The sequence below is a fragment of the Marmota marmota genome, unplaced genomic scaffold (genome assembly GCF_001458135.2).
Source record: "Marmota marmota marmota unplaced genomic scaffold, marMar, whole genome shotgun sequence".
Taxonomy (NCBI): Eukaryota; Metazoa; Chordata; class Mammalia; order Rodentia; family Sciuridae; genus Marmota; species Marmota marmota.
Window position 1 is genome coordinate 2813054 of NW_026000174.1, and position 20834 is coordinate 2833887.

The following is a 20834-nucleotide window of genomic DNA, read 5'->3' on the forward strand; positions in this document are numbered from 1 at the left end:
GGGATTCTTTGCTGTTGAAGGTTCAGCACCCAGCAACAGTGTGTTGAAGTTCAAGGCTGACCCCCAACTTGTAACAAACCCACCAGAAACAAGAAGCCTGTCATAATGAGAGACCATACCTTTATACCCAATTTAAGTCTTACAATAACCCCATGAGCAGAGCATCTGTCATCTACCCTCTTTTTCCAGGTGAGGAACCTGAGGCCTGTAGAGTTTAATTTGCTCAAAAGACACTTGAAGTCACAAGACTAGAATTCTAACTAGAGCCTATGTTCCTCTTCCCATACCACACTGCCTGGGTTTCTGTTGCTTTATAAATAAAGATAATCTCTTGACTTTTAGAATTTGTATTACTAATTTTTTTAATTTTTGTTACTAATTTTAGAACATTATTCAATTTTTTCAAAGAAAAAAGAAATGGCATTTCTCCCACAAGCTGCATTCATGTGCCCTTCCAATATCTGCATAGATATACTTATTGCCTAGTTGCAATCATAATGTACCTGTGATTTTGTTCTAATTTTTTCAATTAAGATTATTTTATGAACACTCTCTCTCTTTACTTATTTAGTAAACGTTTATTGAGTGTTTAGTAGGTGTCAGGCTCTCTCCTAGGCATGATGGAGATAAATGGCAGCCGGACCTGGATGGAATATTCTAGTTGTCAGAGTTTGAACACTGTCACCTAATTGATTATTTTCATGGGTCATGTATTATATCTACTCCGAGTTGGCTTCTCTCCCCGAGAGCTTTGCTCAGAACACAAGAATTCAAAGTTGCAAAATTACCAAGTTTAGGAAGATAGTATGATTAGCTCTTCAAATGGATTTATTACATCAGCTCCCATACTCCACTTCCTTTTAAAAAAGAATTTTTTTACAAGATTTTCTCCCCAGAAGCCTTGAATACATATCTTGCTCAGAGAAAGACCAAGCTATAGAAGAGAGAGGGTTGGCCTTGCGACTTTTATCTGTCACATCAGGGCAGGGAAGATGCTATTGTAAATTTTAGTGTCAGAATAACTAGACCATCTGTGTGTATGTCTATTAAACTCCTGAGGCAATGGGAGCTTTAATCAGAATCAAAGAAAACACCCCTCCAGGTTTCCTGTTGAAGGAAAACATCTGCTGTCTACAGCGCTGAAACAGAGTCACTTTTACCTGCCAACAGCAAGGAGATTTGGAAAAATAAACATTTGGAGCCTTGATCCCATAAAAAGGGGACATCCCATGGATCAGTTTCGAGGGGGCAAGGGAAAGGAGCCCCTTTCAGTGTCAGCTATTTGTAAATGAAACAAAATACATGATGGTCACATTGTCCATGAAGGATCTAAAACACTATCTGATACAACTCCCTTCCCTCATTTTACATAGGAAAAGAGACCCAGAGTGAAATGGCTCCCCCAAGGACTGGCTCCCAGCCCTGTGCTCCTCCTTCTCCAAGCCAAGGTTCTTCAGGGCAACACCCTGGGACTTGGCTTTACCATGATGCCCCTGAGCCTCGGAGATCTTCTCCTAGCTGAAGTCTTGGGCCTCTATAAATTCACACAAGGAGATGCTATATGGAACTCCGGAACTCACAAATAGGCATGTCTACTACAAGAGACAGACACAGGAGCAGACCATGAGCAGAGCCTCCTAACCATGCATTAGAGGCTGAGTGGATTGCTACAGGAGCATAGGGTCAGCAGATAAGCTGGGTGTTGCAAGATTATGATCACTGCCACTAATAAACATTCGGCATTCACCACACAGAGCCATCAGAGAGCTCTTTCTCTCTCTCTCTCTGAACACACATGACCAATGAAAATGTACTTCCTGGGATCTTTGTAACTTACTCCTGGGCTTCACTGAGCTTCCCAGGAAATTAGCAGTAGGCATAACTTCTAACCTAAGGGAAGGGAGTTATGCCCACAGCATAAACCCAGCCCCACGACCTCCCAGAACCACAGATGCTCTGCAAAACAACTTGGTGTACCTGTTGCTATGCATCATAAATATTTTCTAGACCAGGAAGTGCATCTTACTTCCAACTTAAATCCAACACTCAGAGATATGTCCAGTGAAGAGAAAGAAACAATTTTGTTTTCTATGTCATTCTGTCTCCAAGAAAAACCTTAGGAAGGCAGAGCTAGGCAAACAGCCCAAAGGGCGTATTCAACCCTCCAACTCCTATGACAGAGGAGGAATTCTGGTTCACCTGCTTTGGAAAATGCCCTCACCTAAAAATTATAATCATTGATTCATTTAGTTCCAAAGGGAACTTGGTAACTATCTAAGAGAGAGAAAATATTCAGTTATTCAGTTAATAACAGTTGGGAGGGAACGCTTCTGGACACCAGAGCTCGGAATGATCCAACCCTGGTAACCTTTCTTTGTCCAGAAATCATGGTTTCTTCTCTGTTGTTCCTGCCAATATTTTGTGACCTTGGACAGCTCATTTAACCTTTCCAAGACTCAGAAATTCATTTGGGGGAAGCTGGATAAAGTGATTTCTAAGACCTTCTCACTTCTTCATTTAGCATCTTCTTAACCCAGCCCTGGGACTCATGCAATTATTATCAATAAATATTTTTTAAAAGCTTTACCCATTTGCTGGCACTGGACAAATCTCTGGGGAGATGCACATGAAGAAGGATGGACTCTTTTCTCAAAGAACTTGCATTATGGGTGACAGACATTATTGTGCCTTTATAACAGAGAAGAAAAAGAAAGCAGAGAGAAGGTAAACATTTTGCCCAAAGTCACAGAGCTAATTAAATGAAAGAGCATGAATTGAAACTCAAGTCTATCCAATCCAAAACCCAAATACCTTCACCCCATACTGAGTTACCCAGAAGGAGTACCCTGAGATAAAAACCACCAGGACCAACAGCACTTTTTCTCTGCTAGCTAGTCTCCTAACTAAGATTCCTTCACCCTCTATTGGTAGGGTTAATCAAATTTAACAAATAAAAAATACAGGACATCAGTTATACTAAAATTCCAGATAAACAATAATAATTTTAGCATACATATGTTCCATGCAATACTTGAGACATAAACTAAAAAAAAAAATTTCAATTATTGCCCTGTGAAATTCAAATTTACCTGGGTATCCTGTATTTTACTTGGCAATAATGCATGCTCAAAACTTCTCTTCCAAATGCTTACATGAGGAGGTCAGGGGAGGGGAGGACTGCAAAGATGGATCCAAGCTAGTAAATACTCCTACACCTCACTGCTACAGTCATTCTTGTGTCCAAATCAGTTGGTGAGAACAGGGAAAATGCCAAGTCATCAGGGAGCTCCACTCACTGCTGTTTGGAAAAGCCATGCTCACCTCCTGCTGGAGGACATCAGCAACTTGGCAGTGAGGATGTGGATTTTCCCTTGGTTCTATCCCAGCTTTCTCTGATCCCCATCCTGGTCTATAGGATGTGAAAACCTGCACCCCTGGACCTTTCCAGCCACTACTGAGCTCTTCAAGAAAACCCGACAATGGGCAAGGAGCTGCTGCCTAGTTCCATGATCCCCATAACATCAAGTGATGGGGAGGAGCAGGCACTACCATGAGACCCCTTTAGAGTAAGGCTTCCAGTCAGCTTAGCCACCTTCTGGCTCTATGAATTGGGCAGTTTATTTTAACCCTTGAACTCCAAGTTTCTTGTGTGTGAAACAGAGATAAGAATAGGTCAGACTATTAGAAGGTTAGAAGGTTCAAATAAGTAAGTTACTTGAAAGCTCTACACAAACATATATATATATATATATTTCTATATACTAATATATATACATATATGTCATCTAGTATACAATATTGGTGTCATCTAGTATACATAATATATATTAATATATACATATATGTATATATGTACATATACTTCAAAATATATATAATATATATGTACATATGTATATATATATATTAGTATATATATGTATATATAAATATAGATGCATATTTATAATATTAGTGTCATCTCAATAATGATATTGTTTCCATTTTGGAGGTCAGTTTTGAAGTATTTGAGGCAGAGAACATTTTATTACAAAAATAAATATAAAGACTTTTAGAAAACCTTTTCAGAGCCACTCATATCTCAATAGTATCTCATTGTGGTTGACTTTTTTTTTCTTTTTGGTACCAGGGATTGAACCCAGAGGCACTTAACCATTGACCTATATCCCTATCCTTTTTATTTTTTTATTTTGAGACAGGGTCTCACTAAGTTGCTGAGGCTGGCTTTGAACTTGAGATCCTCCTGCCTCAGCCTCCCAAGTCACTGGGATTACAGGCTTCATAGTGCCTGGCTCATGGTTGAGCTTTGATCTTCACTGAGATATAATGAGAAACCTTTGAAAAATCAAAAAATTCTTTCATGCCCCTGGAGAATTGGACTCACCCCAAAAACTGCATATTTGGCACTGAGAAATTCATTTTATTCTCCCTGCGGCATCATGATTCAAATCTGTGACTTGGAAATATTACAAGTTATAACTTACCATGGGTCCTTCTAATCTTTACATGAACTCAAAACATGAATATTTTCTGCAAATACCAGGAGTTGCACTATTTTCAATGATTTCTGTGTTTGTCTTTCTAGGTTCTACATGTGCCTGTGTGGATGTGTTTTTAGATAGTTGTAATCATGATACCTGTATGATTTGGGCAGTCTTGTATTGTGCTTTTTCCCTTTAAATAGTCTCATCCACATTTGTCCGGGGGGCTGCAAAGTCTAAAAACCCATTTTAATGACTGCCCAGCTGTCCATGGAGTTGTTACACCATCATTTACTTTATTATTCCTCCTCACTAGGTGTTTACTAAGAGTCCTTTAGATGGTTGCTTTGAAAGAGGCATGTGGAGGGTGAGCACCAAATATGTCCCACCTTCAACCTTTTATTTGTTCCCCACTATACACACACACACACACACACACACACACACACACACACACACACCTAACAAGAAAGAGCCCTAACAGTTTCAAGGATCAATCCAGAGAACAAAGAGAATGAGAGAAGGAGATGAGGATCCACTTTCTAACTGCAGACCTGTGATTCCCTAACAAAGTGCTAAACCCACAGATTATATGGACCCAGAACTGGGGATGAAGGATTGTAAAGGCAAATATTTCCTGTTATTTTCTGTCCCTGAACCTTTCCCCACCACCTCCTCCAAAGACATCAAAACAGGACAGAAGGAGAGCAGTGGGTTTAAAAACTTGTAAGTCAATCTTTGTTGATGTACTAAAAAGCCACCAAAGCAGCATGGCTGCATGTTGAGACCATGGACTCAGGGTTTGAATCTTGACTCTTGCCCTTACTAGTTCAAGGTTTAGGGCAAGTTGCTGAACCACTCTGTATCTTGCTGCTGCATTTGTAACATGAAAGAAAGTAATGAGACCTGTCTCTCAGATCCTTTGTAAGAAATTCCTAGAGAAAACAAAAGTAAAGTGGGAGGGCTTCCAAAGTCATAGGAGATGGGCAGGATCTTCAGACTACTAAACAGGTCAGACTCCTATGAAAGGAGAGAAGGAAGGATCTAGAATTGAGTAAGAACAGTTCTGACTGCAGTGCAGCCCAGGGAGAGGAAGTCTGGCCAATGGAAAGTCCCCAAGCAAAGACTGCCTCAGGGGAATCTCAGGTGGGCAGGAATGGCCCATCCCAGCCCTGCACAGTGACCAGTCATTGAGCAGCTTAAGGTTGATACCAAATACCCTCCCTTCAGCAGATTCACCTGTGAGCTTCACTTTTCCAATGGCTGCCATGACTGTAGGCTGCTAATTGCTCTAGAGAGAACATGGTACATAGGAAGCACTATGAAAGCTGCAACTGCTGCCATTATTTCATAGTATGTGTTATAATTCACAAAGCTCTTTGGTGTTATTTTACTCAATCATCACAACCATCCTCTGCAGCTAGTATTTCATCCCTACTTGGCAGATGAGAAGGAGGCTCAAAGAGGTCACATGCTTTGCCCAAAGTCTCACAGCTTGTGGATGGTAAGGTGAAACTCTACACTAAGCCCCTTGAGGGTAGTAAGGTGTCATCCTTATCTTTGCATCCTGCAGTAGCTGCTCAGATGGAGAGGAAGATAAAACAACTCCTGTCCTCCAGTCCTGGACTCTTATTTTTGGTGATCCAAATACAAAAATAGGTAATTTCAGAAGACCATAATTCATGGAATTACTTCACATTCCCCAAACACACCAGGTACTTTCTTAATTCTTATGCTCCAGCCCCCAACCTTTCTTTGTGCCAACATCTCTGCCTAGAGGGCCCAGCCCACCTGCTGAAACCTGCCAGTCTTTCAGGGCCTGACAATTTTCTCTGTAACACAACCCCACATCCAACAGCCAAGGAAAATTACCGCACTCCTCTGTGCTTCCATGTGCCTCACTTTGTTCCAAACACTGTCTCCCTACCCTGCAGTAGAGTTAGTTTACCTGCAATAGACTGAGCACCCTGAAGGCAGCAACCATTTCTCACTCACCTCCAAACCCCTCTGGGGGCCCCTCATCAGAAGTAGTAGAAGATCAATAAGTGTGTCATCTTTATTATATGAAGTTGCAAACATTTTAATGAAGTTCTTTGTTTAGTTTTGAACTTTGTATTTTGAAATAATGTGGATTAACATGCTGTTTCAGCATGTGAATAAAAGAATAAGAGAGATCCTGTATACCCTTTATCCAGTTCTCCCAATATTAACATCTTACACAGCTCTGTACAATATCACCACCAGGAAATTGACCTTGACACAATCTATAGACTTTATTCAGATCTCACCAGTTTTACATTCGTGTATATGTGTGTGTGTGTGTGTGTGTTTAGTTCCATGTAGTTTTGTGACATGTGTAGATTCCTGCACCATCACAGCAGTATATATACAGAGCAGATCCTCGCAGGGATATTTCATGCTGTCCTTCTATAACCAAGCCCACATTCCTTCCTTTCTCTCACCAACCTCTGAAACTACTGACCTATTCTCCATCTCTATAAGTTTGTCATTTCAAGAATGTTCTATAGATGGAGTTTTGTAGGATGTAGCCTTTTGGAATTAGCTTTCTTTCACACACATGATTCTCTTGAGATTAGTGCAGGTGTTGTTATGTATCGGTAGTTTGTTCCAATAATTTTATGAGTAGTATATTCTATAAAATGTATGTGCCAATTTGTTTAACCATTCACCTTTAAAGGACATTTAAGATTGTTTTTCCAGATTTTTGGCTCTTACATATAAAACTTCTATAAAAATCCAAATAAATAAATAAAACATACCATGCATGAATGAGTTTCCAATTCGTAGGGGATAGAAAAGGTGAAAACTCCAGTGGGAGAGGTCATTCAGACCAGTGTAGACACAGCAAATGACCCAACAGCATGTGACTGCTTTGATGGCAAGAACTGCAAATGGCAGAGTGGTCACAGGCTAGGGCTTAAGGTGAGCATCTTTCTTGAGTTGACATTTCTGGTTGTATCATTCTATATTTGTATTCCATGTGTGAGGCATGTGGTAGGTAAGATTTCATTGAAGGAATGAATGAATAAATGAATGAATCAATAAATCAATGATTTTCTAAGTCCAATCAGGAGCTTTGGATGAGGCCCAAAACTTCAATACAAGACGCTGCCTAAAGTCAGCTACAATGATTCTCAACTAGTAGCAGTTTCACCTCCAAGAAGACCTTTGGCAATTTCTAAAGACATATTTCATTGTCATGACTGGGGATGCTGCTGGCTTCTACTGGCTAGAAGCCAAAGATATTGGTCAATCATCCCTTGTACTAAAGAATTATCCAAGCCTGGGGCTGGGGTGGTAGAGTACTCGCTTTGCACATGTGAGGCCACATAAAAATAAATAAATAAAATAAAGGTATTGTATCTAACTACAACTAAAAAATAAATATTTTTTTAAAAAAGAATCATCCAAGCCAAGATGCCAATAGTGGTACTGTTGAGAAATCCTGAAATAAACCCAGAGCCTACAGTCAGGGTTAGAGGACTGTGTCTGAGAGGTTGCCTTGTTCAAAGCATCATTTGTTCCTAAAGTGGGGACCATTTGGGAGTCCACCTTCTGTCAGTGGCTTGGCCTGCAGGCCCTTCCAGAATTGACCCCTTGGTGTGGGTGGAAGGATTCTCTCTTCTCCTTCCACCTACTTTCTCCTTCCTACTCAACTTAAACACTTATTTTAAAAACAATAATAACTCAGTGAGACACTGTCTCTAAATAAAATACAAAAAAGGCCTGGGGATGGAGCTCAGTTGTTGCCCCTGAGTTCAATCTCCAGTACCATCCCCCCAAAAGAACCAATAATAATAATAATAATAATAATAGTAAATCAGGAACAGTGGGAGCAAGTAAGTAAATGAGTGCTGTCTGTTCCAGGAGCTGCTCAGAGACCCTCTTTACATCGGCCTGAAACACCAACGTGTGCGTGGGAAGGAGTACGATGACTTGCTGGATGAGTTCATGCAGGCTGTGACAGATAAGTAAGTGAGCCAAGCTGTCTTTTTTGAAGGAGGGCTCTTTTTTTAAAAAAATTATTTATTTATTTTAGTTAGGTTTATATGATGGCAGAATGCATTTTGATTCGTTGTACCCAATTGCAGCACAACTTTTCATTTCTCTGGTTGTACATGATGTAGCGTTGCACCATATGTGCAGTCATACATGTACCTAGGGTAATAATGTCCATCACATTCCATCATCTTTCCTGCGGAAGGAGGGCTCTTAAGAGCTACTATGACTGATGTCAACCCTGGTTTTGTTAGAATCACAAACAAGTGTTAGAAGATACTTACTTTTCTGGGTGGTCTGAATATTCCAACTGGACCCCACGTATTGGGAAGACTGGAGGTTGAACGGGCTCATTCTCTGGGAGAATCTTTGGCAGTGGAGAGGGGAGTGAAGGGATGATGGCCAATGTGTCTGTAATCTGGAGGAAAAGTATGTTTTTCCAGGAAGAAAACTCTCTTGGTCTGAGGTTCATAGCTCTTGGCATAAATAAGAATGTTGCAGGTGGTGAAAAAAGGACACTCCTCTTATGACAAAATGACCTTGGAAGGCAGCTTGCCACATTTATCATCACTCCACCACCACCATGTGAAGACAAGGCAGTATTAATAAACAGACCACATGGACTCTGGGCCAGCTAGATTTATGAGGTGTCATCTCTTCACTGGGGTGCACAATATTGGCAGCCCCACCCAACTTGCCTGCCCCATCTGTCTGGCATCTTGGCCACACACTCACCCTGCCATGGCTGGCATGCTGCTGGGATGGAGTCCTGGTAACAGTCCAACACAAGCTGGGAAAGTCAGGGTGTCTGCAGCTCATGGGGCCTCTTAAGATAAAGCAGGTCCCCTCACTTGAAAAAAAAAAATTATAATGATATTGTGGTCATATAGGAGGGAATTGTCCTGTAGAGAAGTCAGTGATGGAATGTAGGATGGGGGAAAAAAGTTCTTGAGTAGGCTAGAACGCAAGGATCCAATGCACACCTGGAGAGTTTATTCTGAAGAGCACAGAAACCAATCACAGGGAGAGAGGGAAGGAAGAATATTGGGCACAGAGGGGGAAGGTGGGTGGACATGGTGGAAGGAGCATTTGGGAGTCCAGTCTAGTTGTAGATAAGATCATCAGTAAGTTTGAGATTGGAGAAAGAAGTGGTAAAGCTTTAAGGATGGAGGAGGTGTGAGCTAGTTATCTAGGAAAGTGGGGGAATTCAGACCTGGGGACTGAGGTGTGATTCTGAGCAGCTCCATGGACCCACTTGAAGCTAATGGTCATGAATTTAGCCTAGGTCAGTGGTATGGTTTGAATCTGTCCCCAAAAAAGCTTGTATTGGAATTCCATTTTAACAAGGTATTGGAATTCCATTTTAACAAGTATCAAAGTTAAAAGTACAAAAAAACATCTTCTACAGATATGGGATCTGGAAGCCCTATTGGATCTTTTTGTTCGTTTTGTTTTGCTTTTTATTTGTTCTATTTAGATATACATGACAGAACAGTGTATTTTGACATATTACACATACACGGAGTATAACTTAGGATCCCATTCTTGTGGTTGTACATGATGTGGAATTTTACTGGTGGTGTATTCATAAATGAACATAGGAATGTTATGTCTGATTCATTCTACTATCTATTCTATTTCCTTCTCCCTTCTTTCCCTTCATTCCCCTTCCAATTCTATTCTTCCTTCTACCCCTCCCCTTATTATGTGTTAGCATCCACATATCAGAGAGAACATTCAGCCTTTGGTTTTGGGGGATTGGCTTACTTCACTTAGCATGATATTCTCCAACTCCATCCATTTACCTGCAAATGCCATGATTTTATTGTATTTCAATTCAGAGTAATATTCCATTGTGTATATATATGCCACAGTTTCTTTATCCATTCTTCTATTGAAGGGCATCTAGGTTGTTTCCACAGTTTAGCTATTGTGAGTTGAGCTGCTATAAACATGGATGTGGCTGCATCACTGTAGTATGCCGATTTTAAGTCCTTTGGGTATATACCAAGGAGTGGGATAACTGGGTCAAATGGTGGTTCTTAAGAAAAACCTATATCTTTAATGATAGCTTTCAGGTAGACCCACCCAGTTCTAAATAAAACCTATAAAAGCAAAAAAAAAAAAAAAGAAAAAGAAAAAGAAAAAGAAAGAAAAAAGGAGGAGGAGAAACAGGAGGAGGATGAGGAGGAACACTGAAAAATTTCTTGTGAGTTCAGTGTAGTCTTTATGGAGGAAAGTGAGGGGCCTGACCTTGTACTCCCAGTGATATTTCTCTAACTTTCTCCAGTGGCCCAGGTTTCAATCTCCAGCCTTAAGGATTTGTGTGTGAAGGGCACGTTTCATGTTTCCAAAGTATGGTGGAACCTATGAAGGGAGGGTCATTCTGCCTGTGCTAAGTGATAACCAATCTTGTTTTCATTTTAAAGTGATTTCTTCTGCTTAATTCCTTTCTCAAAGATTCTTTTCTCAATAACATATTTGCATTTTCTTTTAATAGAACTTTTGACCAAGTTTGTTGTTTGGTCTTAGATATTTGTTCAATAGAACAGAAATACAGGTACTTTCAAACACCCATCTTACCAACTGACATAGAGAAACACTTTTCAAACTACATTTTCAAGGATTCATAGTCATTTCACCTGCCCTTGTGGCATTTTTCTGAATTGTAAGTAAAATGACATTCTGTTAATTAAGTTACAATTTTTAACTTATATTTTTAAGGTTTTTTTAAAGATTTACAACAGAAGCATATGCATTTTGAAAAATAATTTTAACTTGTCAGAATTATATAAATTGAGAATGTCACAACATTTTTTGTATTTTCATATATTCCCCTCTTTAAGGCAGATTGATGATTATTCTTGCCAGCTCTTTCCTTTGCACACAAATATGTACTAAATTATCATACTCTTTATTAAAAGTGGGATCATACAATACATATTGTATAACCTGTAATTTTTTTTAAAAAAACTGTATATATTTTTACAGCTTATTTTACTGGAAATAAAGCATTATTTTAAATTGAAAAAAAAAAGTGTGTGTTGGAACCTTAATCTCCTATGCACCAAATCCTGGGATGTGGAGCCTAATGGAAGGCATTTAGGTCATGAAGGCTCCACTCTCACAGATGAGTTGATGGACATGGTGGGGCTCCTGTAATTCCAGCAACTTGGGAGGTTGAGGCAAGAGGATTGCAAGTTTGATGATAGCCTCAGTAATTCAGTGTGACTCTGTCTCAAAATAAAAAATAAAATGGGCTGAAGATGTAGCTCAGAAGTTAAGTGCCCCTGGGTTCAATCCCCAGTACCAAAAAAAAAAAAAAAAGCAGTGGGGGTCACAGCTGTGATTTCAAGCTCTTACTTTCTTACTCTCTTGCCCTTCTGCCTTCCGCCATGAGACCATGCAGTATGAAAGCCCTTACCAGATGCTGGCAGCTTTATTTTGGACTTTGTAGCTATACTGTGTGAAATCAGTTTCTTTTCTTTGTAAATTACTCAGACTATGGTATTCTGTTACAGCAGCACAAAACAGACTAAGACAATCAGTTAAACTGTTTCTGTATTTCTCTACCTAGGTTCAACTGTCCGGGTATGTGGCAGGAAGAGACAGAGAGTAGGAGATCATCAGGGTTGGGATTTTGCCATGCAAGATAGAAAGGGAAAGAGACAGGAGTTGAGAGTATATTCAAAGGAATAATTCTAACAATGTGCCAGAAGGTCTAGGCTGAGTAAAAGGGGACATGTGGATGTGTGCAGCAGGAGAAGTAAGGTAGAAAAGGTGATAGGACTGATGGACCATAAGTCCTGGTGAGGTCTGGATGCAAGGTGGAATAAGCTGGAAAGAAAGGAGGTAGTGATCAGAAAGTTTGGTGATTTCAGTTGATATTATGGAGGAAGTGCATTGGGATGTGGTCATCAGCAAAGTTAACTCAAGACTCAGAAGCCATTAATACAGACAGAGTATCTAGAAGGGAGGTGAATGCCCAATTCATTCTTCCCCTTTCAAATCATCCTGAATACCACATTTAAGTCTGACAAAGTACATCAAGGGTCATAAATTACCTAAAGCATCTTTGGAGAATCATAACAATGATTGTGCTCTATGTGTATCAGAGTTCAGTACCAACTCCAGACATCTGAAAAACATTCTTTCAGAATAGTATTTCATTCAATTCTGTGTATCCAGCAAAGAAGAACCAACTGGTAAGATGCCAATAGAGGCTGTTTAAAGCACAAAAATAAATCAGAGCCATCTCACAATATACTGCCCTCTGTAAGAATGAGATCCCCATCACAGAGAAATTCCAGGATAGGATTCATGACTTACTGGTGATGATACTATAAGAATGAACTCAAGCATCAGATGCTTCTTAACATGCCTTCCCACCCCATTATTCTATTCTGACCTCATAAGAATCTGTGTGGCTGGCAACATGGGTATTATTATTACTGTTTTTATAGAAGAGAAAACTAAGACTCTGAGAGGCCACAGGGCCTGTCCCATGTCATCCAGTACCTAGTGGGACTGTGAGCTGAATACCGGTGTGCTGACTCAGAGTCCAGGCTGCTTTCCACACTCTGAATTACCTGAGAGAAGGGAATGAAATTGGTTTCACAGCCTGTTTTTAGTTTCCTGTTTCCAGGACTCCCGCCTTATCTAATGAGTCAGTAGTCATTCCATGATTCCCCAAAGAGAAGTCCTGCTATGCATGTGAGAAGGTTAAACAAACTAGGATGTAAGAGACTCTTCAAAGGATTGTGAAAATCAGTTCGCAGCTTTACACACTCACATGGGCGGCCCAGGGGTGCACTCCTGGGGAGGGCTGAGCATCAGCCATCAGGAATGTGTCTTTAACCCTTTAAGATGAGGGTTGACGGGCGGGTGTTTTGACTTTCTGATAAGCTAAAGCAGATGTTCCTGTGGATACTGCAGGTGGGGAATGAGCTAGTCTCCCCAGGCACTCTTGGAAATATAGTAGCCCCAAGATGGAATGCCTGGCCTAAGGGTGACTCAAAAGTCCTGAAGCCCTACACAATGTATTTTAAGAAAAAAAAAACTTGGGAAATGTTGACTCCTGCCTTCAACATCTCCAAACATCCTGTTAATAAAAATCTTCATCTTCTTACCCCTCCCCACTCATTGGCAGATGTCTTAAGGGGTTTTTTGGCCTAAAAAAAAAAAAAAAAAAACTCACTGTAGCTCAGTTCTTGTCCTGGGTTTGGCCACTAAGGAGGACAGAGGGAATCTCCATTTAAGTCAGTGATTCACAACTACAGAAAGCTGGGAGCATCCTCCTCAAAGCTGAGACCAAGACTGAAGTTCCCTGGCAGATATTAGTCATCCCATCCTTCCTGGGCTTACTTTGCCTTGCAGGGGAACCAGAACACTGCACCTGAGCACCATATCCTGCTATGATAAGTTTCCAATTTCATTTCTGTTACTTACAGCAGCATTGTGGGGGTCATCTATCTTAAGCCTGGCCCCAGAGCCCCAGCTGTCTAGTAACTGGCCTGGGTTGGACAGAAGCTTGATGTTACCTGCAGCTTCAGCCTTTAGGCAGGCCAGGAAAGGAAACCACCTCCTTTTTCTCTAGTTTCCCAAACTCCACATATAGGGATTCTTAAGCAGAGAAGATAAGAGTGATCAATAAGAAGGCATAGTTAAAGAAACTCTACTAAGTGGCACATGCCTGTATTCCCAGCAACTTGGGAGACTGAGGCAGGAGGATCATGAGTTCAAAGCCACCTTCAGCAACTTAGTGAGGCACTTAGCAACTCAGTGAGAACTTGTCTCTGAATAAAAAAGAAAATTACAAAATAGGGCTAGAAATGTGGCTCAGTGGTTGAGTGCCTCTGAGTTCAATCCCCAGTAACAAAAAAGAAAAAAGAAAAAGGATTTTTTTTCACTTTTTAAAATATGTCATTTCCTTTTTATCTCCAGGAAAGTTTATTTTCTGAGCATTTCTATTTTTCTGTCTGTTTCCCCCACAGCATGCTCCCCCGGCCCTTTTCTCTTTTTCACACACACACACATTACATGAAATTCACACGGTAGTGGAAGTCATTAGCTCACTGTTAGTTTTCTTTGTAGAAGAACTTTTCAAACAAATTTAGACAGACTTGGATCTCTGTTTCTGGAGCTAGCTACTACATAGGCCCACCCCTTAATGCTACCTTTCGAATTTGATGTGAGCCCCTGCCCTTCCTGAGCCAACCCCAAGATCTCCAGCATGCATTCCTCATGTCCCTTCAATTTCAATGGGACTCCCTCATCCCGTCTCCCTTCTGCAGCTCATTCCATTGTTTCTACCCTTATGTGTGGTAAGTACTCCAAAGATTTCCATTCAGAGATACTAAATATACAACTAAGTATGTCTCCTGTGCCCTGATCAGATTGACAGGGAGCAAAGAAACAAGTGCTTGTCCAGTCTTCATACAAAGCAGAGCACTCAAGTAAAAACTAAAACAAGGAGGTGTGATTGCAAGACTGTTAACTGTCCCCTAGTCTATGATATCAAGGCACACACCTCCATTTCTATTTCTATGTAACAAACCACCACAAATCTTAGTGGTCTAATGTGTTACTTGATCTTGATTCTTGTAAACTGAACTGACTCAACAGGGGGGTTCATCTGCTGGTTTGCCAGTGATCATGTTTATAGCTGCTTTCAGCTAGAAGATTTGCTGGAAGCAGGCTCAGCTGAGACACTGGAATTATGCTTTGCCCTATATGTATAGAGTCTCAAGGTCTCTCTGTCTCTTCAGGGCCTCTCCATATGGCCTCTTCTCTTAACAAGATAGCTGAACTTCTTACATGGCAGTCCAAGGATCCCAAGAACACAACATAGAAACTGCCAGGCCTTCTCAAGAAGGCACAGTATAACTTCCACCACATTACACTGGATAAAGCAAATCACATCCTGATTTCCTGGGCTCCAAGCAAGGTGGACACAAGGACATAAATATCAGGAGGCTTGGTTCACTGGGAGCCACCAATACAACAGCCTGGGAGGGACAAGAAATGGGAGCACCAGCATTATAGGAAGATGCACCCTGGAAATGAAAAAAGAGCAAAGAAAATAATAATATATTATATGTATACATATATGTAGATTTATATTAATGTGTGTCTGTGTATATATATATGTATATATACATATATATAATATATACATATATATATACATATATATACATATATATGTAGTGTATATATATATATACACTACACACAGAGAGAAATGTATTATGTAAAATCGATGGACATTTTAACCTAGAACCTGCTATATGCCAGATACTAAAGTAGGCATGATGAGAAATCCAACAGGGTTGGGGGGTTGGGGGACCAGTCCTGCTCTGAAAGAGTTTTGCAGCCAAAAATATTTCATATGTCTACTAGAGTTTAGATAAATTGATTTCTAAACTTTCTTTGCCTCTGCATATCTATGTAAATCAGAGCTCAGGAAGAGTTTTGAGGCGGAAATATATAAAGTTGGGAATTTCCATCCTGTAAATGTTATTTAAAGTCAAGGAAAAAATTGAATTCACCTAGGAAAAAAAAGGTAGAAACGGAAGAGAATATGGCACACCATATTCTCTTCCATCTCTGAACTGTGCCCTATGGATAACTGCAAGTCCCAGTGCTCAACATAATTTAGGATTCAACTGGGATGTTATTGGTAGAAATGGCAATGAAGGTAAAAGATTTCATTTTTTGTTCAGGTCTGTGTTAACAATGCACCTGCCACATTAATGCCTTCCTTCTACTTTGGAGTCCTTCCAAGCAGGGCTGTGCCCCTGGTTCTGCTGGCATCCCTTTGCCCCAAGGACCCTGAGCTGCTTTCATGCCTGGCAGCACTGCATTTTCATGTTTAGAGAAAGCACTCATGCATCTGGGCATCCGGGTCAGAAGACATATCGTGGGCTAGAGTCAGGCCTGCCTGACTCATGAGCCTGATTTCCTGGGCTCATCCTTGACTTCATGACAGCTAACAAGCTTGAAAACAGGAAATGGCAAATATGTGCATCAGATGAAAACAATGGTGATTGGCTTGTTCAGGGAATTTCTTCTAAAAAGCTTCCTGTGGAAAAACAGAGTATCACACCACACTCTTAAAATTTATCAATTTTTTGGAATTTTCAAACTGGAAAGGGTAGATGTGCCCCATAAAATCATGGATGTATTTTGCTGGCAAAGAGATAGGAACAGTAGAAACTGCTGCCAGAACTCTGAGAACTGAACTTTATTTTCACCACTGAGGTGAGAAAACTCTGAGATGCTAGAAGCAACAAACGTTCATAATGTATCTTATCATCCATTGCCAGAATTCTTGAATAATTAAAATATGCCTACCACTCTTTTAGGCACTGTAACAAGACTCAAAATAATTAAAAAGACATGGGCTGTGCCCTTAAGAATTGTACGGTCCATGGCCAGGTGCCGTGGTGCATGCCTGTAATCCCAGCAGCTCAGGAGGCTACAGCAGGAGGATCGCAAATTCAAAGCCAGCCTCTGCAAAAGTGAGGCACTAAGCAACTCAGTGAAGCTCTGTCTCTAAATAAAATACAAAATAGGGCTGGGGAGGTGGTCAGGTGCCCCTGAGTTCAATCCTCAGTACCGCCCCACCCCCCAAAAAAAGAATTGTGCAGTCCTTCTGAGAAAACAATATTTTTAATAAAAATAATTAGAGAAGATTTAAGTACTTAACTGTTTGGTATTGATCTTCAGTTAATGGAAATTTAGAAAAGAAACAATCAGCGATAACTGGGGAGGGATAGACATTGTCCAAATCTGAGGCCAAACTTGATAAAACAGTAGGAAAAAGAATGCTGTTTCACGTAGACAAAACATCATAAGAAAAGCAAAAACACAGTAAAACAAGGTGTACACAGAAGACTCTACAAGAGCTACAAGACTCACCAACTAGAGTTAAATGCTTACTGGTTGAAAATAAGATTAAATAGAAGTGAGACAAACTACACATATTATTCAGGTTTCTCCAGAGAAACAGAATCAATGAGAGATGGATAATGATAAATAAGTGTCTCCTTCGACCATGGAGGCTAAGTCCTATAATAGGCAATAGATCAACTTGAGAATCAGGAGAGTTGGTGACCTAGTTCAGTCCAAATCAAAAGCCTGAGAACCTGGTGTGGGGCTGGGGAAGGGAAGAGGTTCCACTAGTACATGTCCTGGAATCAGAAATTAAGATAACCTAAAGTTCTGAAGTTCAAAGTCAGGAGAAAATAGGTGTTCCAGATCCGGAAGAGAGCAAATTCAACTTTCCTTTGCTTTTTTGTTCTATCCTGACCCTCAACCAATTGGATGGTGCCTTCCCACTTTGAGTAAGGGTAGATCTCCCTTATTTGGTCACTGATTTGAATGTCAGACCTTCTGGAAACACCCTCACAGATACACCTAGAAATAATGCTTTACCAACTATCTGAGTAACTCTTATTCCAGGTAGGTTGATACCTAAATTGATCATTGCACTATAATAGGCCTTGAAACCCACAGAGAAGGTTATCATTTCCAAAGTGGAAGGGGCTTCAGTCATCTAATTCAGTGTTTTAAAATACAAGCTTCCTAGAGCCCAGGACTCTACAAGTGTGCATCAGGGATGCTAGAAATGAAATATTTTCCATCAATCATAAAAGATTTAAACTTGAAGAAACACTATATTACCTTGTTTTTAATTTCTTTCTGTATCAGGTTTCTGCTCATTTTTTCATTAAAGGATTCTGCTGAAAATGTTTGAAACCTACTGATCCACATAATACCCTTATGTGGGACCTGATACAGTGAACAATATGAAGCTACAGGATGTTCTTGAGCAATAAAAGTAGTGTATTAAAATTGACAGAATGTGAGAGGAGACCAGAGGCAGAACACATAGCAAGGTCCCAATTCAAATTCTGCCCAACATAGGGAAATCGACCCTGACCAACAAGACCTGAAATTCTTTCCCTGTTTGTTATCTGATGAAATATATATTTCACTTACTAAATATTCATATACCATATTGTGACATATATAATTGTCAAGTATTTTTTTAAGGTTTTTGTTTTTGTTTTTGTTTGTTGGTTGGTACTTTAATCTTTCACAGTCAGAGAAGAGATTGGGCACAGATGTGCCTGAACCAATGTAAAAGTTTAAAGTATTGAAGTGGTCTGGAGTGGATGGCCTTTATAGATCATTCCTCTCTCAAGTCCTATGACACTATAACATCACTACCAGACTGATACTTACTAGGGCACATGGCTTCACTATAGAGGGCCCTCAGGAACTGGCGAAGGTGGGTTGGTTGATTGGCTCATTGGTTAATGGGTCAAAAGACTTTGCCCAGGCTAGCTATCAATTAGAATGTACAGTAGACCATGAATCTGACCACATCTGAGGAAGCTCAGAGGAAGGAACTCTGGAACTCTTTCTGGCTTGTTTGGCCTTTGAAGAAGAAGCAGGACAGTCTCAGCCTGATATGGCTAATTGTTGACAATTTGGCCCCTACATATTCCCGTCAGAATGGGAGCCAGATGTTGCATGATAATGGACTCCCAAGCCTGCAAGGAATCTGTCCTGGGTCACAGAAAGGGCTAGGAGACTGTATCAAAACGCAATTGGCCCCAACTCTCTAGGACCTATTTGTTGAGAGCCACAGCCAAAGGGGCCCCAGCAAACTTCCAGCTGCCAGCAAACTTCCAGCTGCCGGCTGATGATTGGCTCACAGCGGCCCCAGCAACATCTAGCTGATTGGCTCCTCGGCCCCAGCAACATCTAGCTGATTGGCTCCTCTGCGGTGATGCTCATTGGACTGTTTCCCTGCCCTTTCAGACCACGGAGCTGCTCATTGGGGGACTTTTTTTGGCTCCGCCCACGTGACCCAGCCAATCGGCCTCAAGAGCAGGAGGATTGTGGGAGGTGGAAAGAGGCTTGTGTGGGAGAGAGAGGCTTGTGGAAAGCCGGTGGTGGCAGTTGAGGCTCTGAGGATTTTTCCTGAGAGGCTGTTTTGTTTGGCGTGTGTGGTTCTAAAAATAAAGTTAGTTTCTTTTGACAAGTGGCTCCTGATTGTGCCCAGCCAGACTGCGGCATTTGGTGGCTCGCACGGGGAGCGACTGAAGGTAAGTGAACTGCTCGCCCCTGAGGGCAGGGCAAGAGGATGGGTAGCCATTTTAAGATTCTTCTTTTGTTATTTTGTTTCACTTTTGTTTTAAGTTGCCTGTCCCTGGAGATGTGTAAGATGGAAGAAAAACCGCTCACATCTGAGGAACAGATAGGGAGAAAGGACGGATGGACATTTCAGGAGGCTATTATAATGATTTTGTGTTGTTCCAATTTTGTTTCACTCAGTTTCAGTTTTGTTAGGCGTTATCTTGTTGAGTTGTATTATAGTAGAAATACGGGATCAGAAATTAGTAAAAAACAAACTGAAAGAGTGTTAAGTAAATTGTTAGAGGAAGGAGGCATCTCAGTAAAATCAAGAACAATCAGGGCATACGTTGATACAATACAAAAATGTAGCCCATGGCTTTTTAAGGAGGAGTTGTTAAATATATCACAATGGAACCATCATGGTGAAGATTTAAAAAGAATAGAAAAGAAAAGCCCAGGGACTCTGCCAGTTGGCACATTGCCATTGTGGACGTTCATATCTTGTTTGCTTAGTCCAAAGCCTTCAGTTCAGACAATGGTAGAGGAAGAAGAAGACATAATGATTCAAGTAAAAGAGAAGGTCTCTCAAGTTAGTCAGACAGAGGAAAAGATTCAAGTAAAAGAGAAGGCCTCTCAAGCTAGTCAGACAGAGAAAGAAAGTGTAAAACAGAAAAAGCCATCAGGGGGAAAGTTACAACAGGAGACTGCTACTAACACCTTTCTATCACCAGAGGACGTAAGTGTCCAACTAACAAGGCCACCTCCATATGCTGGGAGGTCCCCAACCCCCGCAGTTGATAGTTGGGATCCTGAGACAAGATCTCAAATATTAACATGCCCTGTATTTGAGGCAGGAGGGCAGCGATTTTACCAAGTTTTAAATTTCAAAACAGTGAAGCAGCTAAAAGAGGCTGTAACAACCTATGGTCCTCAAGCACCCTTCACTGTAAGCATGGTCGAATCCATTAACAACTTGAACATGACGCCAGCAGATTGGGCTAATATGTGTAAAGCTGTGCTAAATGGAGGACAATACCTGTTATGGAAGGTTGCCAATGAGGAATTTTGCAAGGAGACGGCTAGGCGAAATGCAGCAGCTGGTTATCCTCAGAGAAATCTAGATATGTTGTTAGGAAAGGGACCTTATGAGGATCAGCAGCAACAAATTGCATATGATCCTGG

At 40.7% G+C, this 20834-nt stretch overlaps 1 protein-coding gene across 3 annotated transcripts in view; it reads left to right on the top strand.

Annotated features, from left to right (window-relative positions):
- Window positions 1-20834, top strand: part of Me3 (malic enzyme 3) — a 200570-nt gene that overhangs the window by 137262 nt on the left and 42474 nt on the right. For all 3 annotated transcript variants that reach the window (XM_048787941.1, XM_048787942.1, XM_048787943.1), the window contains one exon: window positions 8370-8473. In XM_048787941.1, coding sequence (XP_048643898.1) covers window positions 8370-8473 — 104 coding nt within the window. The remainder of the gene's footprint in view (window positions 1-8369; window positions 8474-20834) is intronic.